Source organism: Doryrhamphus excisus, chromosome 10 (assembly GCF_030265055.1).
Source record: "Doryrhamphus excisus isolate RoL2022-K1 chromosome 10, RoL_Dexc_1.0, whole genome shotgun sequence".
NCBI lineage: Eukaryota > Metazoa > Chordata > Actinopteri > Syngnathiformes > Syngnathidae > Doryrhamphus > Doryrhamphus excisus.
In genome coordinates, this window is record NC_080475.1 from 2657445 (window position 1) to 2677318 (window position 19874).

General features: G+C 39.7%; 1 protein-coding gene across 1 annotated transcript; it reads right to left on the reverse strand.

Annotated features, from left to right (window-relative positions):
- Nucleotide 1: 1 nt before the first annotated feature.
- On the reverse strand, nt 2-5961 carry tnxba (tenascin XBa). Its single transcript, XM_058084007.1, has 14 exons — nt 5841-5961; nt 5628-5759; nt 3083-5548; nt 2391-2513; nt 2170-2313; nt 1934-2053; nt 1711-1866; nt 1535-1647; nt 1319-1451; nt 1094-1245; nt 929-1025; nt 560-721; nt 310-473; nt 2-227 (listed from the first exon to the last, which is right to left on the reverse strand). The coding sequence occupies exons 1-14, from the start codon at nt 5959-5961 to the stop codon at nt 129-131; spliced, it is 4182 nt and encodes a 1393-aa protein (XP_057939990.1). The 3' UTR covers nt 2-128.
- Nucleotides 5962-19874: the final 13913 nt, after the last annotated feature.

Genomic DNA, 19874 nt, shown 5'->3' on the forward strand with positions numbered 1-19874 from the left:
TTGAGTCGGAACACACTTGCGGAGATTCCTTAAAACAAACTGGTGAAAAGTGGCCAGCAACAACATTTCATTAGGAGTTCTGGGAAGCTCATTCTTAGCTGGAAGTTGTTCAGGTCAAGGCTAACATCTTAGCCGTGTGTCGCAGGAGAGAACCTGGATGGTCTGAACTTCATCTCAGTGAAGGGAATGGAGGAGTCTTTACCTTTCCAGTCTATCCATACCACTCCCTACCGTGCAAGAACATGCATGACATGTCAGTGAGAAGAAACATACAAAGACATGAAACATTCCGGTAGTCTTTCAGTGTACCTGATTGTTAGTGTTGATGCCATAGAGTCCGTTGAGATTTGTTTTGTAGCAGTTTTTATACCACCAGCCTCCCATGTAGGCGCGAGAACAGTGGATCCCCAAAGAATCAGGGTCCTTATCCAAGGTTGAGAACGGACGACCGTTATGGTACCTCATGGAGTCACCTGTAGTCGACAATCACAATGAAATATCTGCAAAGACATTCAGTTGATAGTCGAAGTAGACGTCGAAGCTAAAAAAAAAACCTCACCTGCTGTTCCTGTGTATCCGGAAACACTGAGGGCGTAATGGTTCTCCTCTGAGTCAATGGAGAAGTTGGTATAGTGGGCATACGCCGTGTCATTTCCCGATGTCAGGTCCACTCTCAAACTCACAGGGCCGATGCTGCTCAGGTTGTGTAGCAACTCATTTCCTGGTTGGGGTGGTAGGAGACCGAAAACAGTCATTCTCTCAAAGTCTACCTCTTATCCAATTCTAAGTAGGGATGCCGAGACCTCCCTGTCTCCAAAGTTTTTAGGTTTAGTTCCCATGGAGGAACCAAATTTGGACTGAAATCGAAACTGAAAAATGCAACAAAACGGAGAGCTACGAAGCATACAAACGTATTCAAGAAATGTACCGAGCCAGAACTCTTCGCTGAGGTTTCCAAAGCCACCTCTGTAGTCACTCCAGGTTCTGTAGAAATCGGTCTTCCCACTCATTCTTCTTTGGAACACCTACAAAAAAACCCCAAAACAACCAGTTAAAGTCTTTGAAATATGTTGTTTCATAGATTGGATCTCACCGTCCAACCGCCCCCATCAGTCTCCATGTCGCAGTAGACTCTCACGACCTGTCCATCCTTGCCCTGGGGGTAGATATCCACCTCCCCTGACTGAAGAGCTCCGTTCAGCAGCTCCTGAGAGCATTCAGTAGGGTACGGAAAACGCAGCTTTCCTGTGTGATAAACAAAAAACCTAATCAGTACCATCAGAAAACGCAATCGCTAAATTTCGATTTTTTGCTTTACCTGTGATGAATTCAGTGGTGACAATAGATGTGTATTGTCCATCTTTCTCGCCTTGTACTAGAACATTGTAGCGTGACATCGGTATCAACCCTGTCAGTTTATACTCTGTGATGGTGGACTCCAGGTGAAGCTCCTAATATAAGCATAAAAACACACGATTACAGTAAGAAGTTGTGTATGTTTGGGTTTGAAGTACTAATCATTATTATGGTTTACCTTTGCTACTTCTCCTACCACTTGGTAGATCAGTCTGTAACTGTGGTAAACGACAGTGGAACTTCTCCAAGTGATCAGTGCGGAGCGAGCACCCACTTCACTTGCTTTGACCACTTCAAGGAATACAAAAATGCATCAATATTAAGTTTTGATTCCGAAGAAACCGACTTCCTCACCGTTGGCAGTGGTAAATGAAGTTGTAATGGCTGCACTCTGAAGACTGTCCTTCTGGCTGAGTACTTTGACAGTGTACACGGTTCCTCTCTGCAGGCCTCTCAGTTGGTGCTCCACAGAGCTTCCAGACACCATCACCGTCACGGTTACATTAGGAGCTACGGCGAAGGTATCAGTTACGTTCATTGATAATCGTTAGAACATGTTTGAAGTTCAAACGCTCACTCTTGGAGGACTCGTAGCTTATGATGAAGCGGTCCACCTTCCCCAAGCTGGGTGTCCATTGCAGTACTGCTCTGGTATCTGTCACATTGATGGCCCGGAGATGGGTTGGAGGTGCTGGCACTGCAGAAGAGTCAGTACATCCCTCATTTTTGTTAGCTACTGTGGGTTCAGTGGGTTATAGTATACTACAAAAAGTCTTGCCATTCTAGAGATGAATGGACTTTATTATGGTGTACCTGTAGTGATAATAGACACAAGGGCGTCACTCTGGGTTTTTCCTTGTGTAGATGTTACAGTCACTATGTAGGATGATCCAGCGGACAACTTGGAAAGAACTGCATGATTCTGCTTGGAGTCCAAGCTCACCGAATGCGTTTCTCCTTTATGGACGACAATAGAAATGCAATGTTTACTTTAAATAACTTAAGTAGTCGGGTCTAGTACTAATGTAACTGACCTGTGACAATGTGGGTGTATGTGACCGTGTAGCCTGTGATTATGCTCTTTGGTTTGGACCAAGACACCGTTATTGATGTTTCTGTTATTTTACTGAAAACCATATCTGTGGCCGCCTCAGGACCTACAGCAGGAAGATGAGAAGATTGGAACATTCATTGATTCTTGAGAAAATTATTTATACAGTAAACCTCGGATATATCGGATTCAATTGTTCCCACTGGTTTTGTCCGATATAAGCGAAATCCGTTATATGCGTATACTGGAAAATGTCCGTTTTACGCAAAAATCGGATTTATATCCGGTATATGCGTAAATCGGATTTTATCCGTTATAAAAAGGCACTTCCTTGACTATGTTTCCAATGTACCTGGACGCGCAGGCAACGCTGCAAACGCTGCAAATGACGTCGTATAGCGGCCTGTCACGATTCGGTGAATCGGAGCGCCACGATGCGGCCATCCGATATATGCGAGGGAAATTTCATGGAAATGCATTGGAACAGGACTGGAGATTTTGTCCGAAATAGGCGAAATCCGTTATAAAAAATCCGATATATGCAATGAATTTTTATTGGAAATGCATTACAGAAAAATCGGTTCTTTTTTATCTGTCCGTTGTGAGCGAATTTCCGATATATCCGAGTCCGATATATCCGAGGTTTACTGTATTTTGTATTTTGTTTTTGTTTACCTGTCGTTGTAATAACTCTGTGAATCTTGGATCGTCTGTCAGCAGAAGTGCCGTATATGTGCAGGACATAGCGTGTGCTAGCGCGAAGGTTACTGAATTCAACCGATCGCACATTTCCAGGGACCACCATCATGATCCTTTTGGTTTCTGCTTTACTTCTCGATGTAACAACTTTACCCGAAGAAGTTGTGATCTCCTTGTGCATCTGGACCTCCATTGTATTCTTAGCTGATTGGACAACATCTCCTTCAAAAGCCTCCTCTTCAAACTCCTCAAAGTCCTCATCGCCTTCAGTTCTCGGCTCTCTTCTGATCACAGTGAAGTTCTTGAACATTCCTTGTGGTGCCGACCACGTGATAATGAAGCTATGGGTGGAGATGTTCATAACCTTCACTGAACCTAATCCTCCTGTCTTTCTGGTACTGGTCACAGAGCCGCCATTGGTAGTTGTCTGGCTCTGGGAAGCCTTAGCTTCATCTACAACAGTTGCATTTCTCAGACTGATTCTCCCTTTGCCGGTCTTGATGGCATTTGTGTGTGTGCCGTCAACGGAGTGCACGCTAACGGCGTCTCTGCTTTGTCCGGTTGCGTCATCCACAGAGCGTACACTTTCTGTATCCATTCCTTGTACAGTCTTGCCATCAGCAGACACAGTAATGGTTTCGCTCCCTTTTCCAGTCTTGCTAGTATCTGTTTTTCGGTTGTCAGCAGAGTTCACAGTTGTAGTACGCATACCTTCACCGGTCTTACCATCAACAGAGTGCGTCGTTATAGTATCCCTTCCTTTTCCAATTTTTGCATCAACAGAGTGCATCGTCACGTCTCTACCCTGTCCAGTCTTGGTAGTATTCGTTTTTCGGTTGTCAACAGAGTTCACAGTTGTAGTACGCATACCTTCACCGGTCTTACTATCAACAGTGTGCAATGTTACGGTATCAGACCCTTTTCCTGCCTTGACAGTCGTTGTAGTTTGTTTGCCTTGCTCAGTCCTGCCATCAACAGATTGCGAAGTCATAGTATCCCTTCCATTTCCGATTTTTGCATCAACAGAGTGCATCGTCACGTCTCTACCCTGTCCAATCTTGGTAGTATCTGTTTTTCGGTTGTCAGCAGAGTTCACAGTTGTAGTACGCATACCTTCACCGGTCTTACCATCAACAATATGCAATTTTACGGTATCAGACCCTTTTCCTGCTTTGACAGTCATTGTAGTTTGTATGCCTTGCTCAGTCCTGCCGTCAACAGAGTGCATCGTCACGTCTCTACCCTGTCCAGTCTTGCTAGCATCTGTATTTCTGTCATTCACAGAATGCAAAGTTGTAGTGTCTCTATTTTGTTCAGTTTTTCCATCAGCAGTGTTCACAGTGACGGTGTTTCGCCCTTTTCCAGTCTTACCATCACCCAAGTGCACAGTTACGGTATCTTTCCCTTTATGGATCTTCCCATCTACAGATTGCACACTTCCGGTCTTGCTATCAGCAGAATGCACTGTTGTTATATCTCTCCCTTTACCAGTCTCTTCTTCATCAACAGAGTGAATAGTTGTGGTGTGTCTCCCTTTTCCAGTTTTACCATCAACAGATTGCACGGTGATGACATCTTTGCCTTTTCCACTCCGGCTAGCATCTGTGTTTCTGCTATCAACAGAGTGCAAAGTTGTTGTTTGTCTCTCAGTCTTAGCATTAGCAGTTTGCATAGTTGTAACTCTCCCTTTACCGGTCTTAGCATCAATAGTGTGCACTGTTATGCTATCCTTCCCTTTTTCCGTCTTGATAGCATCAGTTGTAGTATTTCTGCCGTGTCCAGTCTTGCCATCCGTCGAGTGCTCAGATACTGCATCTACTTTGACCTTCTTGATGTGTTTCGACCCAGAATGTTGAGTAGCATTCTTTTCTAATAGTGTGGATTGCTCCATGGTGTCTTTTCCAGCTCTGGTTTTGTTGGTTCCCATAATCCTGGTAAGAATTTTTCCAATTTTAGCTGTGTCATTTGACTTTGTTGTTGTTGTTGCATCAGTCTGGGTTATGTTAGCTTGAGGTTCATCTTTCAGTTGGTCAGACTTGGAATAGGATTTAACCTTGCTTACTTCCTTGACAAGTTTCAGATCTGTTTTTTTAGGAGCCAGTCCTGCGGTTTTGCCTTTGCGGGCCTCTTCTTGTTTTCTTCCTCCGTGCTTTAACAAAGCTTGGCCAACAGTCGGAATGGTTGTCTTTGTGGTGCCCTTTATTGTCATTTTCTTTCCAGAAGCATCAACGTTGACTTGTGCTTTTGCAAGAGCTAGTTTAGCTGTAACAGCTAGCTTTGATTTAACATCCGTCCCCTTGGAATCGGTCCCCTTCTTTTGCTCCTTTTTCTCGACTTGTTCTGCAGTGCTGCTTCTTTCCTGTTCTTTGACTGTGCTACTTTCTTTGTTTACCTTCAGGGCTACTGTGTCCACTTTTACCTTAATTGTTCCCTTGGCTTCTTCTGAGAATACAAAGAGGAATGGTTGTTAGTAAAGACTAAAAATCCTGATATACACATTGTCACTCAAAGCATCACTTACTTTTACTACACTCAGCTCCTTGGGCACAAATACTGCAATCCGGACCCAGGAATCCTTCTTGGCAGACGCATTTTCCTTTCTGACATTCCCCATTGCCACTACAATCATTTGGACAATTTGCAGAACACGGACCTGGTCGACAAACATAAAAGTTACACAATAACTATGGAGGACAGACTATCAAACATGTAGGACAAAACCAATTAAACGTACATTTTTCCTTCAGAGAGGACATCTCTCTCTCCAGACGAGCCAAGCGAACCTTCAACTCTGCCATGTCTGCCTCGCATCCACCAGCGCAGCCACCGGGCACTAAGCTGAACTTATGAGTCATGACTAAGGGAGCACCAGGTTTTAGGCTCACCTCATGCTCCTTGATGTGGCTGGATTCACAGTCATTAGCGATGACCACCTTAATAGGCTGTGCAGGGGCAGTTTTTACTTTGTTACTGCTGGGTGCCTTGGTGACAGGGGCCTGATCTGCAGAGTCTGCGGACGCGTACTTGACAGCAGTAGTCACCTTTGCAGGAATGGATTCATCGGTTTGGACAGTGGAGGTTGGTTTGACTTTGGAGTTGTTCATGTCACCGACAGCCGGAGATTTGACTTCAGTGTGGTTAGCAAAAGTCGTGGCCTTATTGTTGACAGTTGCGGAAAAACTGGATGTGGTAGTCTTTGTTGGGGTCGAGAGAGCAACCTGGGCTGTAGGTGCAGGTTTGACTTTGGAGTTGTTCGTGTCACCGGCAGTGGGAGATTTCACTGCAGCAGTCTGATTGACAGAGGGTGTGAGTTTATCTTTAACAACTGCAGAAATTATAGATGTCGCGACCTTGGCTAGGCTGCTCAGGGCAGTCTGGATTGTGGGGGGAGGATTGTCTTTGGAGTTTTTTACATCTAAGGAAGGAGACTTCCCTGCAAGAATCTTACTGGCAGATGGTTTGGTCGTATCTTTGATAACTGCAGAACCGTTGGGTGTGGCGACGGGCTGGACAGTGGGGACAGTCTTGTCTTTGGAGTTCTTCATTTCACCGGCGGAGGGAGATTTTGTAACAACAGTTTCATTGACCGAGGCTGTCGGCTTGTTTTTGGTGCCGCTGGCCAATTTTGTGGATGTTGACTGAGTATTTTGAACTATGTTGGGGGCTGGCTTGACTTTGGCAATCTTCCCATTGCTGGTTGAAGGAGATTTCTCAGAAGTAGTCTGATTGACAGAAAGTTGGATTTTATCTTTGGTGGTTTTAGCACCGTTGACTGATGTAGACCTAGCGGATGCTAACTGATCATTCGCGGTTCCAGTGGATCCAGGGTTGTTCTTTGTAAGCTTCACATCGCTGGCTGGTGTGGATTTAGCTAAGCCTTTCTTGCTCACCGATCCACTAGCTGTGGATGCCTTCACTGGCGTGGACATAGTGGTGACGTTCACAGCCTTGCTTCTTCCACTCGCTGTGGCGTTTATCACAGGGGGTTTTAGGTTGGGGAGAGGAGTGGGTAAAACTAACTGATTGATGTTGTTTGTCTTAAGGGTGGGGTTCCCGGTGGCTTTGGCTGGACCAGAGCCGGTTTTCGGTTTCAGACCGGTGAAAGCGCCGTTGGTTTTTGTCAAGTCATTTCCTGTGGAGTTTCTCTTCTGATTGCCGGGGGTTTGAAGCGAGGGAATTGGGGTGAGAAGGAGTAGAAGTCCAAGTGTAAACAGCATTTTCGCCAACGATTAGATGTATGTTACTCCTTAGATTATCAACTCCGTCTTCAATGTGAGTAGTGGTGAGCCAGCTTTAACCTACAAATAAGAAGAAATGAACAATTCATTGTCACTGAAAGTAACACATATGTTTATTCTATGTATGTATACCCTTCCTCTTGTGTTAGCTTTCTGGTATCATCTCTTATGTTAACGGGTCGGTTTTGACCCATGTATTAAATCAGCTATAAAATACACTAAAAACAATAAGTTACCATCAAATTTGCTTCTCATCTCTTGGTTACCTTCTTAGGCTTCCTCATCCATGAAAATATTGGTTTTAATACTTTTGGTGTGGGCATGTAGGCCTTTTTTTTGTCACTATACCCCTCAATTTTAATTTCCAAAAATGGTAAAATTAACCTCAAAAGAATCATATCAATAAATTGAAGGTTTTTTGTTACGTGGCTATTACTCAGTGCTATAGAACATATCTCTTAAATCAATTAGTTTTATTTATTTTCTCATTTTAGTATTAATCACTAAAAAAACATCTATGGTGTTCGTGTGAATTTTGACTTATATATATTAATGTCAAGAAAAGGTAGAAAAAGTTATTGTTTTCAGTTACAGAACTTTAGTATAAACTGAAATTAAAAAAGCAGAACAGGTCCAGATCTTGGTTCACTGTACTTGTTGCCATTCTTTCCATGATACAAATTGTAAATGTGAAATCAGCCAATCAAATGAGTGAATTCCCCTCACATGTCTGGACATTGTTTTTCTGCTGGTATACTGGAAAAGCGGTCAAAATGAGAATCCCTTGAAGCTTACATGATGAGAAGAGGAGCTAGTTGTCATTGTGTTGGCTAATTGTACACTTATGATTTCAGTTTTAGCTCAAAAATATTGCTTTATAGTCATATTATTATAACCGACCCTAACAATACAGTGGTCATAATTTCAAGCAGACCATTTTAAAATGTAGTAAAAAAATATTTTTTTGGATTTATTTTGTTGGAATAGAGTTTCCTGATGAAGTCAAAAAGCCTTGATGCAATAAACAAATGTTATGTGATTCTTTTTATGCATTAAAATGTAAAACGGGTCGGTGCCGATCCTAACACAAGAGGAGGGATACATTTTTTTTCCAATAGTTATTAGTTATTTAAACCATAACCGATCAGATTATACCATTTAAAGTTAACCTAAACCACATTTCAGTTGACAAAATGTGCCAGTGTTCCAAACCATGACCCATAATAGTTGATTCATCCGCTTTCCCGATTCTACTGAGATGGTTTTGAACAGGAAGGGACAAGGTGAGGTCTGACGGTGAAACTGAGTGGAGCGCTAACAGTGGGGGACTGTATAGAACTGTGGGACATTGTATGTCTTTTACTCCGCAGATGCTTACATAAGCCCAAGCTTCTCTAACTATAATAAGACTCACAGAAAAAAACGTCAAATCGTTGAATGGAATCTGTAGAAAATGAAAGAACAGGTAAACCACATTGAGATGAATACTGACCTACATTTCTGAACCCAGCAGTTTGGACTTCGTTTATTCCTACTAATTGGCTGCATTGCTGGGGAGGCCATTTTTTAATCAAATTGATATTCCACTATTACTGTACTAAATCATATGTATGGTACAATAGGACCCAACCCAATACAATTACTGGTACACCTTTACAGTTAAAACAGCCATAATAAATAAAAGAATAGCCAAAAGACATCAGTATAAATTAACATAACTTAATAATTTCATTCAAAAAAATGGTTCACTTACCCACTAAATGATTTTGATGTTTTATCTCAGTTTGGTTTTCTCCATCTGATTGGAAAATCTTCCATAGGGGAGGTGAGAGGAGAAAGGAGAAAGGAGGCGAGGGATAAAGTTTGCCTCTACTTAAGGGACCACCACCCCGCTCCCCAACTCCACCCCCAGTGGTCCCACTCTCAACCACCACTGAAAACATTTCATTCATTCATTTGCTACCGCTTTTCCTCACGAGGGTCGCGGGGGGTGCTGGAGCCTATCCCAGCTGTCTTCAAGCGAGAGGCGGGGTACACCCTGGACAGGTCGCCAGCCAATCACAGGGCACATATAGACAAACAACCATTCACACTCACATTCATACCTATGGACAATTTGGAGTCGCCAATTAACCTAGCATGTTTTTGGAATGTGGGAGGAAACCGGAGTACCTGGAGAAAACCCACACATGCACTGGGGAGAACATGCAAACTCCACACAGAGATGGCTGAGGGTGGATTTGAACCCTGGTCTCCTAGCTGTGGGGTCTGCGCGCTAACCACTCGACCGCCGTGCCGCCCTGAAAACATTTCAATGAGACAAAAAAAAAAAATGTATACAATTTAATTGACTTTATACGCGTCCGCCAATCACTTTAGATTACCGTTTCATACAAATTTTCAGTATTTTGTTTTTACATTCAATTTCCTGTACAACAAAGCTAATTATTTCTTACATATAAGCTGACAAACACAAACATTGATTGAATAACAGTTGGGTCCGAGAATCATGATTCAGCTGGAATACATAACATAACACTGCAGGTATTGAGCACCCGCTCAAGGAGACGGGGAAGCTCTCGCTATATGAATCGGTCGTTTGTTGGCATTAATGAGATGTAACTACGCCGCAGGTTATGTAAGAGACTAAACATCCAGACGATTTTAAGGAATGTTCTGTGGCGGGCCCTGCAAGACGGACCAAAATGGCCACCCACCGTTCCTTACTTTTGTAAACCACATGAAGACAGGTCAAGCGAGGTTTGCAGCAAACGGGTATGAGTGACATTTTGCAGAGGAGCAACAGATTCAACCACTGCAGAATGTTGTATTTATTAATGTAACAGGAGGCAACATATTGATTCAAAATATGTTGAAATGCTTGCTTTAAGACTGAAAGGCAGAATTTTATATATTTATTTTTTCCATATGAATCTTATCCTGTACTGTGAAATCGATAAATTAATGTTTTTGATTTAAAGTATACTGTAATACAACATAAAATAACATAACTATTTAAATGAGGGCTCCACGGTAGTCGAGTGGTTAGCGCGCAGACCTCACAACTAGGAGACCCGAGTTCAACTCCACCCTCGGCCATCTCTGTGTGGAGTTTGTCTGTCTGCGATTAATTGAGTTAACTATGGGGGAAATTAATCACAATTAATTTTTTTAATCTATTGACTCATTTCTAATTTCATACGGCTGCACGGCGTATGAGTGGTCTCACAGCTAGGAGACCCGAGTTCAATTCCAAACAAAAAGTTTGCATGTTCTTCCCGTGCATGCGTGGGTGAAATTAATCACAATTAATTATTTTAATCTATTGACTAATTTCTACATTTAGTTTTTTTTTTGTTTTTTTTTTGTTTTTTTTTTTACATACGGCTGCACGGCGTATGAGTGGTCTCACAGCTAGGAGACCCGAGTTCAATTCCAAACAAAAAGTTTGCATGTTCTCCCCGTGCATGCGTGGGTGAAATTAATCACAATTAATTATTTTAATTATTAATTTAATTACAATTAATTATTTTAATAATTGTTTATCTATTGACTAATTTCTATATATATATATTTTTTTTTAGTTTTTTTTTTTTTTTTTTACATACGGCTGCATGGCGTATGAGTTTTCTCACAGCTAGGAGACCCGAGTTCAATTCCACCCTCGGCCATCTCTGTGTGGAGTTTGCATGTTCTCCCCGTGCATGCGTGGGTTTTCTCCGGGTACTCCGATTTCCTCCCACATTCCAAAAACATGCTAGGTTAATTGGCCACTCCAAATTGTCCATAGGTATGAATGTGAGTGTGAATGGTTGTTTGTCTATATGTGCCCTGTAATTGGCTGGCCACCAGTCCAGGGTGTACCCCGCCTCTTGCCCAAAGACAGCTAGGATAGGCTCCAGCACCCCCCTGCAATCCTCATGAGGATAAGCAGTAGAAAATTAAATGAATGAATGAACTGTTTAAAAGGATAATTCCCCATTTTTTAAGTAAAGTAAAGTAAGCAAGTAAATCAAAAAGATAATAAAAAGTGGCCATGATGTACACACTGATCACACACTGTTAACACTGTTAACAATTCAATGGCTCCCTCATCATTGGTGTCTCCACCAAGTGGTCATATTGAGCATCACCAATTGCCCCACTCCCCCCGTCCACCCTGTCAAACAGCTGACCCTGCTGTGGCCTTTTTGAGAGGCCGACTGTAAAAAACCACCTTAACGAACTCAAGTTACTGCCCACCTGACAAAACACGAGCATCTTCGTCTCACACTTGCTTTTTAGGCATATTTAATGTGTGTTATTGACACTAAAATGCCTGTGGCAAACCAAAGATCAGGCACAATGTAAATCAGTGTTTGAGTGCAGACTATCTTGTTGAAGTATGCTTGTCACTTTGGAAAAGCTGGTGGTCTCACTTTACAATAATGTACATACAGTAAAATACAGTAGTTACTGAGGAACTAATTACTAAGGCACATACAGTACATTTAGAGTAGTTATTGAGGAACTAATGTCAAGACACATGCATTTAGAGTAGTGACTGAGGAACTAATTACTAAGGCACATACAGTACATTTAGAGTAGTTACTGATTAACTAATGATGAACTAATGACAAAGGCACATACATTTGAGTAGTTACTGAGGAACTAATAAGGAGCTAATGACTAAGACACATACATTTAGAGTGGTTACGGAGGAACTAATGAGGAAATAATAACTAAGGCACATACATTTTGAGTAGTTACTGAGGAACTAATGAGGAACTAATAACTAAGGCACATACATTTAGAGTAGTTACTGAGGAACTAATGACTAAGGCACATACATTTGAGTAGTTACTGAGGAACTAATAAGGAACTCATGACTAAGGCACATACATTTAGAGTAGTTACTGATTAACTAATGATGAACTAATGACTAAGGCACACACATTTGAGTAGTTACTGGGGAACTAATGAGGAACTAATGACTAAGGCACATATATTTAGAGTGGTTACTGAGGAAATAATGAGGAACTAATGACTAAGGCACATACATTTAGAGTAGTTACTGAGGAACTAATGATGAACTAATGACTGAGGCACATACATTTAGAGTAGTTACTGAGGAACTAATTACTAAGGCACATACATTTAGAGTAGTTACTGAGGAACGAATGACTGAGGCACATAGATTTGAGTAGTTACTGAAAAAGTAATGATGAATTAATGACTAATTCACATACATTTAGAGTAGTTACTGAGGAACTAATGACTAAGGCACATACATTTGAGTAGTTACTGAGGAACTAATAAGGAACTCATGACTAAGGCACATACATTTAGAGTAGTTACTGATTAACTAATGATGAACTAATGACTAAGGCACATACATTTGAGTAGTTACTGGGGAACTAATGAGGAACTAATGACTAAGGCACATATATTTAGAGTGGTTACTGAGGAAATAATGAGGAACTAATGACTAAGGCACATACATTTAGAGTAGTTACTGAGGAACTAATGATGAACTAATGACTGAGGCACATACATTTAGAGTAGTTACTGAGGAACTAATTACTAAGGCACATACATTTAGAGTAGTTACTGAGGAACGAATGACTGAGGCACATAGATTTGAGTAGTTACTGAAAAAGTAATGATGAATTAATGACTAATTCACATACATTTAGAGTAGTTACTGAGGAACTAATGACTAAGGCACATACATTTGAGTAGTTACTGAGGAACTAATAAGGAACTCATGACTAAGGCACATACATTTAGAGTAGTTACTGATTAACTAATGATGAACTAATGACTAAGGCACATACATTTGAGTAGTTACTGGGGAACTAATGAGGAACTAATGACTAAGGCACATATATTTAGAGTGGTTACTGAGGAAATAATGAGGAACTAATGACTAAGGCACATACATTTAGAGTAGTTACTGAGGAACCAATGATGAACTAATGACTGAGGCACATACATTTAGAGTAGTTACTGAGGAACTAATTACTAAGGCACATACATTTAGAGTAGTTACTGAGGAACGAATGACTGAGGCACATAGATTTGAGTAGTTACTGAAAAAGTAATGATGAATTAATGACTAATTCACATACATTTAGAGTAGTTACTGAGGAACTAATGACTAAGGCACATACATTTGAGTAGTTACTGAGGAACTAATAAGGAACTCATGACTAAGGCACATACATTTAGAGTAGTTACTGATTAACTAATGATGAACTAATGACTAAGGCACATACATTTGAGTAGTTACTGGGGAACTAATGAGGAACTAATGACTAAGGCACATATATTTAGAGTGGTTACTGAGGAAATAATGAGGAACTAATGACTAAGGCACATACATTTAGAGTAGTTACTGAGGAACCAATGATGAACTAATGACTGAGGCACATACATTTAGAGTAGTTACTGAGGAACTAATTACTAAGGCACATACATTTAGAGTAGTTACTGAGGAACAAATGACTGAGGCACATAGATTTGAGTAGTTACTGAGAAACTAATGATGAATTAATGACTAATTCACATACATTTAGAGTAGTTACTGAGGAACTAATGACGCCATACGTGTTAAACTCAGGCTTGTGCTGCAATTGAATTTGGAAGTGTTTGTAAAATAGCATTATAACTATTACACCCTATCTGTACAAAACAAGACCTTAAAGCGGCATCAGACAGTCAAAAGTCATCATTTTAACTGCAGCAAAGCATGCTGGGAAATGCATAATCTGCAACACATGCCGTTACACATGCCGATTATACAGATTGTGACGTTTTTGTGTTGATATAAAATACTGTACTGCCTTTTGCCCAGACATTGATAGAACGGGCGCTATTAGAAAAGATGGCAGCCATGCACTCAATGATTTTGCAGGTGACAAATGTTAAAACCTTGGCAGAGGTCCGGTCCGCTCCGGTCCTTTTGAGTGCTCCTGCTATTTATCCTCTCCACATTGAAATATAATGAAACATCTAATGGTCGGCGTGTGAGTACAGAGCCGCCATTGATGGAGCTGCGATTGAAGTGATGCTCCAGTACTCCGATGTTGCTTACATTGGACCTGGCCAGTCAGATTAGAATAATATCAACACATAAGACCTTGCTTGTTCCTCGCTCCTCCTGCTGCTTTGCTCTCTCTCTTTCTCTTGCTAACGTCCTCTACATGCATGTGGAAACACATGAATTTAACCGTTAAACAGGCTATTTTTACGCTAATCTCTGTAATTCATATTGGACAAGCCATGTCTTGAGATTAAAGAAAGTCTGTTCAGCGTTTAGCTGCCTCGGTCCGTACGCCGCCATGAGACATTTGATGTGAACATTCTGTGCCAACGTTAAAAAAAAAAAAAACGCTCCTCCTCCATCAGGTAGCAGATGTTAGGCCGTCTGGAACTTTGAGGGCGACTGTGTGGAGCACAGAGACCCCTCTCAGCTTCTTTACGGCAAGACCAGTGAAAGGGAGGCGGGGGGGTAAAATAAATATATTCAGCTGCAAAGCTAATTCAATCCAGTAAACCAAACTCAATCACCTTATTTGGAAGGACGTGATGGAGTGAATGAATGGACTTAAAAAAAAAAAAAAAATCAATGCTTGAGTTTATAGATAACACATTTGCTGTTTTGCATTTGTTTTATGTAGTGTTATTGCATAGTGTTAAGATATAGTTTTTGTATTTGCATTATGTTCTACAGCCTTGAATAAATACATGAAAGTGAAATTATTCATGGGTGGGCTAGGGGATCATATCCACAGGAGATGTGTTAAGGTCAGAAAAAAGGTGGTCAGACTCTATGTGACCCAGCCTGGATTAGGGGTGTGTATTGGCAACAATCTGGCAATACGATACGATATATCACGATACGATATATCACGATACTGTTAACAAGGCGATATTTTTTTAGTTTTTCTTGTAGTTAAAGATTATTTCCTGGAAAGAACTGAATTACACCAGCAATACGCACTTACTAAATACATTTTTATTCCATTAGAACAGTATGTTATACTGTATCACAAACTTAAAGTGTGGCATTTGGATAAATAAAGCTAAATAAAGCTTTAACATTTTGTACAACTGTATTATTTGTCTTGTAGTGTTGTATTTATATAAGCCTACTGCATTGTTCAATTGCCCAATGTAATGTAATGTAATATAATGTAATTTAATTTAATTTAATTTAATTTAATTTAATTTAATTTAATTTAATTTAATTTAATTTAATTTATATAATAGAATTTAATATAATCTTATATATATATAATGTATAATATAAAAATATAATAAAATATAAAATGTAAAAATATAATATAAATATATAAAATATAATATTATAATAACAATAATAATTTAATATATTATAATATAATATAATATAATATAATCATGATCAAGGCCGCACAGTGGACGAGTGATTAGCATGTAGGACACACATTTATATAAGCCTACTGCATTGTTCAGTTGCCCAATATAATGTAATGTATTATAATATAATCAGGGCCGCACAGTGGACGAGTGATTAGCATGTAGGACACACAGTTAAAAGATCTGGGTTCCATTTTCTGTGTGGAGTTCTCCCCGTGGTTTTCTCCGGGTCCTGCAGCTGGGGTCGGCTCCAGCATACCCGCAACCCTAGTGGGACTGGATGGATAATCCTGATCAGTATATGATACTTTTTAATATCGATACAGTATCGTGGAACAAAGTATCGCGATATATTACCGAAAAAATATTTTCTTACACTCCTAGCCAGGATGCTACACTAATAACCGGTAGTCCCATTTACATGACATAACTCTTACTGTGAGCATATAGGGGCATCATATATGGCTTTTCGGTAGCCTTCTGCAATAGTGGACGCTCTGGGGACGCTGGATAGAAATATCCTTGCATTGTTTACATTGGGCATGAATGGAGCTTTTTACTTGTGGTGCTTGAAGCAGTCCCGTTAACCCCCCCATCCACTCCATGAGTGGAGAACGACTTATACACTCTCCAGGTCCTCAAGGGGAGCCACAAACCTGCTCAGGATGTCAGTGATGTCCCCATTGCATGTCAGATCCTTGCCAGGACTCTTGCTCCGAACACAGCAACGTTGTATATGAAATAATTGTAATATTAAAAAAAAGATATTGCCAACGGTTTAGGTGCCATTATCAACCTCTATGATGAGCAACAGCTAAGTTCTAAACATATCACGTAATGCGACACTTAAACCAGTGGTCTCAAACACGCGCCCACGGGCCAAATGTGGCCCGCAGGACACTAGTTGGAGGCCCCCGCCTTGATATGAAAGTTTAAGTTTAAGTTAAGTTTGATATGGATGCTGTATGGTATCATGTACCCAGAAAAAAAATATTACCTTTGATTAATGTTCATCTTAAAGGTTAAATAACTGTTCATAGTTATCCTCCCTATCCGTGTGGAAGTGGTAAGTTTTTGGCTATTTAAGTTTAAAGGAAATAACTTGAAGGCTACCGTTTAGGTCGCTAGCTCTCTAGTTTGCGAGTTAGCATGTGTCTCAAGACCCTGCAGTTGCGCAATATGTTGTAAATAAAAAGAGTATAAATGTGACTATAGTCGTGTTTTGTCATGTCTACAGGGCTCTAATAAGGCTTTGTTCATTTTAATCTGGGAAAAATGTATTATTTATTATTTATTATTTATTATTTATTATTTATTATTTATTATTTATTATTTATTATTTATTATTTATTATTTATTATTTATTATTTATTATTTATTATTTATTATTTATTATTTATTATTCATCTTATTTTTCATCTTATTTTTCATCTTATTTTTCATCTTATTTTTCATCTTATTTTTCATCTTATTTTTGTGTAGAAAAATAAAAATTAAGATATTTGAGAACAGTGGAATGTTTTATCAGAGCTTTTCTTGGAGAAAATCGGAACCAAAACAAAGTTTATTCATTTTTCTTCTTTTTTAATAAATGCGTTTTTTTTTTTTTTTAGAAAACCTGATGCGGCCCAGCGTCGCCCAGACCCTAGCTCCAGTGGCCCCCAAGTAAATTGAGTTTGAGACCCCTGACTTAAACCCTGTAAGTGGTCGATTGGGTTTGACTTGAGACTCAATGCCAACAAATGTTTACACCAAATAATCTATTTATACACACACACACAGTCCATAGAAGTATAAGTTGTTTATCCACATAATGCCTTATCTGCTCTGTGTACTCACCTTGACCTTTCTCTCCCTTCATCCCTGACCTCTACCGACCGAGCCAGTGATGATGTCACTGTGCTGCTTGTAGTAGTGGCCAATCAGAGGGAAGGATAGAAGTACAGTCGAGTTCAAGTATCAAGCAGTAAGGGTGAGTTGATCAGTCCAAATATTATTAATACTAGTTGATTGATGCGGCACGGGCGGACAAGTGGTTAGCGTGCAGACCTCATAGCTAGGAAACCAGGGTTCAATTCCACCCTCGGCCATCTCTGTGTGGAGTTTGCATGTTCTCCCCGTGCATGCGTGGGTTTTCTCCGGGTACTCCGGTTTCCTCCCACATTCCAAAAACATGCTAGGTTAATTGGCGACTCCAAATTGTCCATAGGTATGAATGTGAGTGTGAATGGTTGTTTGTCTTTTTTTTCTCAAATTTCCGGTGCAAATTTGATCATTTATAGAAAATGACACAAATGGTCCCACAAATGACAAATGAATGTGTCTCTGCCACATACACAAAATGTTATTTACACCAAAGACACAGTTATTATTCATTTTGTCATTGAAATCTAATTGTAAGTACCGTAATTTCCGTTGTATAAGCTGCTACACTTTTGGCTTTAACCTTGAACCAAGTAAACTCACTATCAGCTCGTCTTTAGGGGGTCATTACTCAGTATATACTTAGAGTACTGAATATGTACCGTCCAACGAAGTCAAGGTGTCATCTGACAAAGGACGCTGAAATCATCACACAGCGACTTACCACTCAAAGGCTAGGTAAGAAATAAACAAGTCAAGTGCCAATATGGCTTTAAAATGCATTTCGTCCCAGTAATGCATTTCATTGGTTATTGCTGCCAGGGTGCTGCAATGCTGCCTCTGTCCACCGGAGAGAGCCAGAGGAACCTAGTGGGATGCTGATATCACTGCAGTCTTAGGTGTTGTATGCTCTCTAATGTGGACAATCCTTGGAGAAAATTGATGTATGGGTGGAAAACAGAAAATTAATAAAAATCTCCATCATGTCCTGACCGTCGTCGTTTACACATTATTTAACCGCCAAGAAAAACAAATGCAGATGCTTAAATATGGACTTTTATTGTTAGTGGTCAAGGAAGAAGGCAGAACCAATATTTACCTGAATGTAGACAGTTATTGATTGTTTTCGTGTAAAATATCATAGGTTTACTGCATACAGGTATACACATTGTGATGCTTTCAGTAGTTACATTTTATCTTCTATAGATTCAATATCTATCTATCTATCTATCTATCTATCTATCTATCTATCTATCTATCTATCTATCTATCTATCTATCTATCTATCTATCTATCTATCTATCTATCTATCTATCTATCTATCTATCTATCTATCTATCTATCTATCTATCTATCTATCTATCTATCTATCTATCTATCTATCTATCTATCTATCTATCTATCTATCTATCTATCTATCTATCTATCTATCTATCTATCTATCTATCTATCTATCTATCTATCTATCTATCTATCTATCTATCTATCTATCTATCTATCTATCTATCTATCTAATTGGTGTCTTCATCTCAAATGAACTCTTGACTTTGGAGAAAAATAATAAATATATAATTATTAAAAATAATAAATAATATGAGATAGTAGTTCCTCCATAGTGGAAATATTGCGTAGTATATTTGAGAGTCAGGGGCCTGATGTCCATCCACAACTCCTGGATGAGGGCTACAAGAATTGCGTTTGGACAATCAACTCCTGACTTTCTGTCACGGCAAAAGCGCATCTTTGTCCCTGTAGTGGAAGCTAAAGTGGACAAAAAGTAAACAAAAAAATTAAAATAAAAAAAAAACAAAACACTATTTATTTAGAAAAATATAGAAAATTATTATTATATTTTTCCCAAGCTGTAAAAACAGCTTAAATACTGTGTACTCTTATTAAAAATTTGGTAAATACCCAGCCAAGAGTGTCTATTTTCTTTAAAAAAAATTAAAATAAAAATAAAAAAAAGTGAAAAAATACCATTACTTACAATATGCACCTTCCAGTTCTTAATAAGTATCCATCCATACCTAAAGTACTTCTAGTAAGTCCACGCTCCTGTGCATCCGACCTCAAGCTCTGCCTGTTTCCTTTTGCCTCCTCGTGTGCCCCTCTCTGCCTCTTCCCATCTATCCATCTCATTTCATGCAGGAGCGGGGTTACCTAAGAGACAAGGCCTCAATGGAGAAAATCTCTTTTTCTACAATTAGCTGTGAAAGTGACAGAAGGAAAAAAAAAAGGGAGGGATCTCTGGAAGCCTGCAGAGAATAATAGAGGAGAAGGAA

Coding starts and splice junctions, on each gene's coding strand:
- tnxba (XM_058084007.1), bottom strand. CDS start 5,961: ATGACTCATAAGTTCAGCTTAGTGCCCGGTGGCTGCGCTGGTGGATGC. Junction 2,314..2,390: donor ATACACCCACATTGTCACAG/GTCAGTTACATT, acceptor TCGTCCATAAAG/GAGAAACGCATTCGGTGAGC. Junction 1,648..1,710: donor TTCATTTACCACTGCCAACG/GTGAGGAAGTCG, acceptor TATTCCTTGAAG/TGGTCAAAGCAAGTGAAGTG.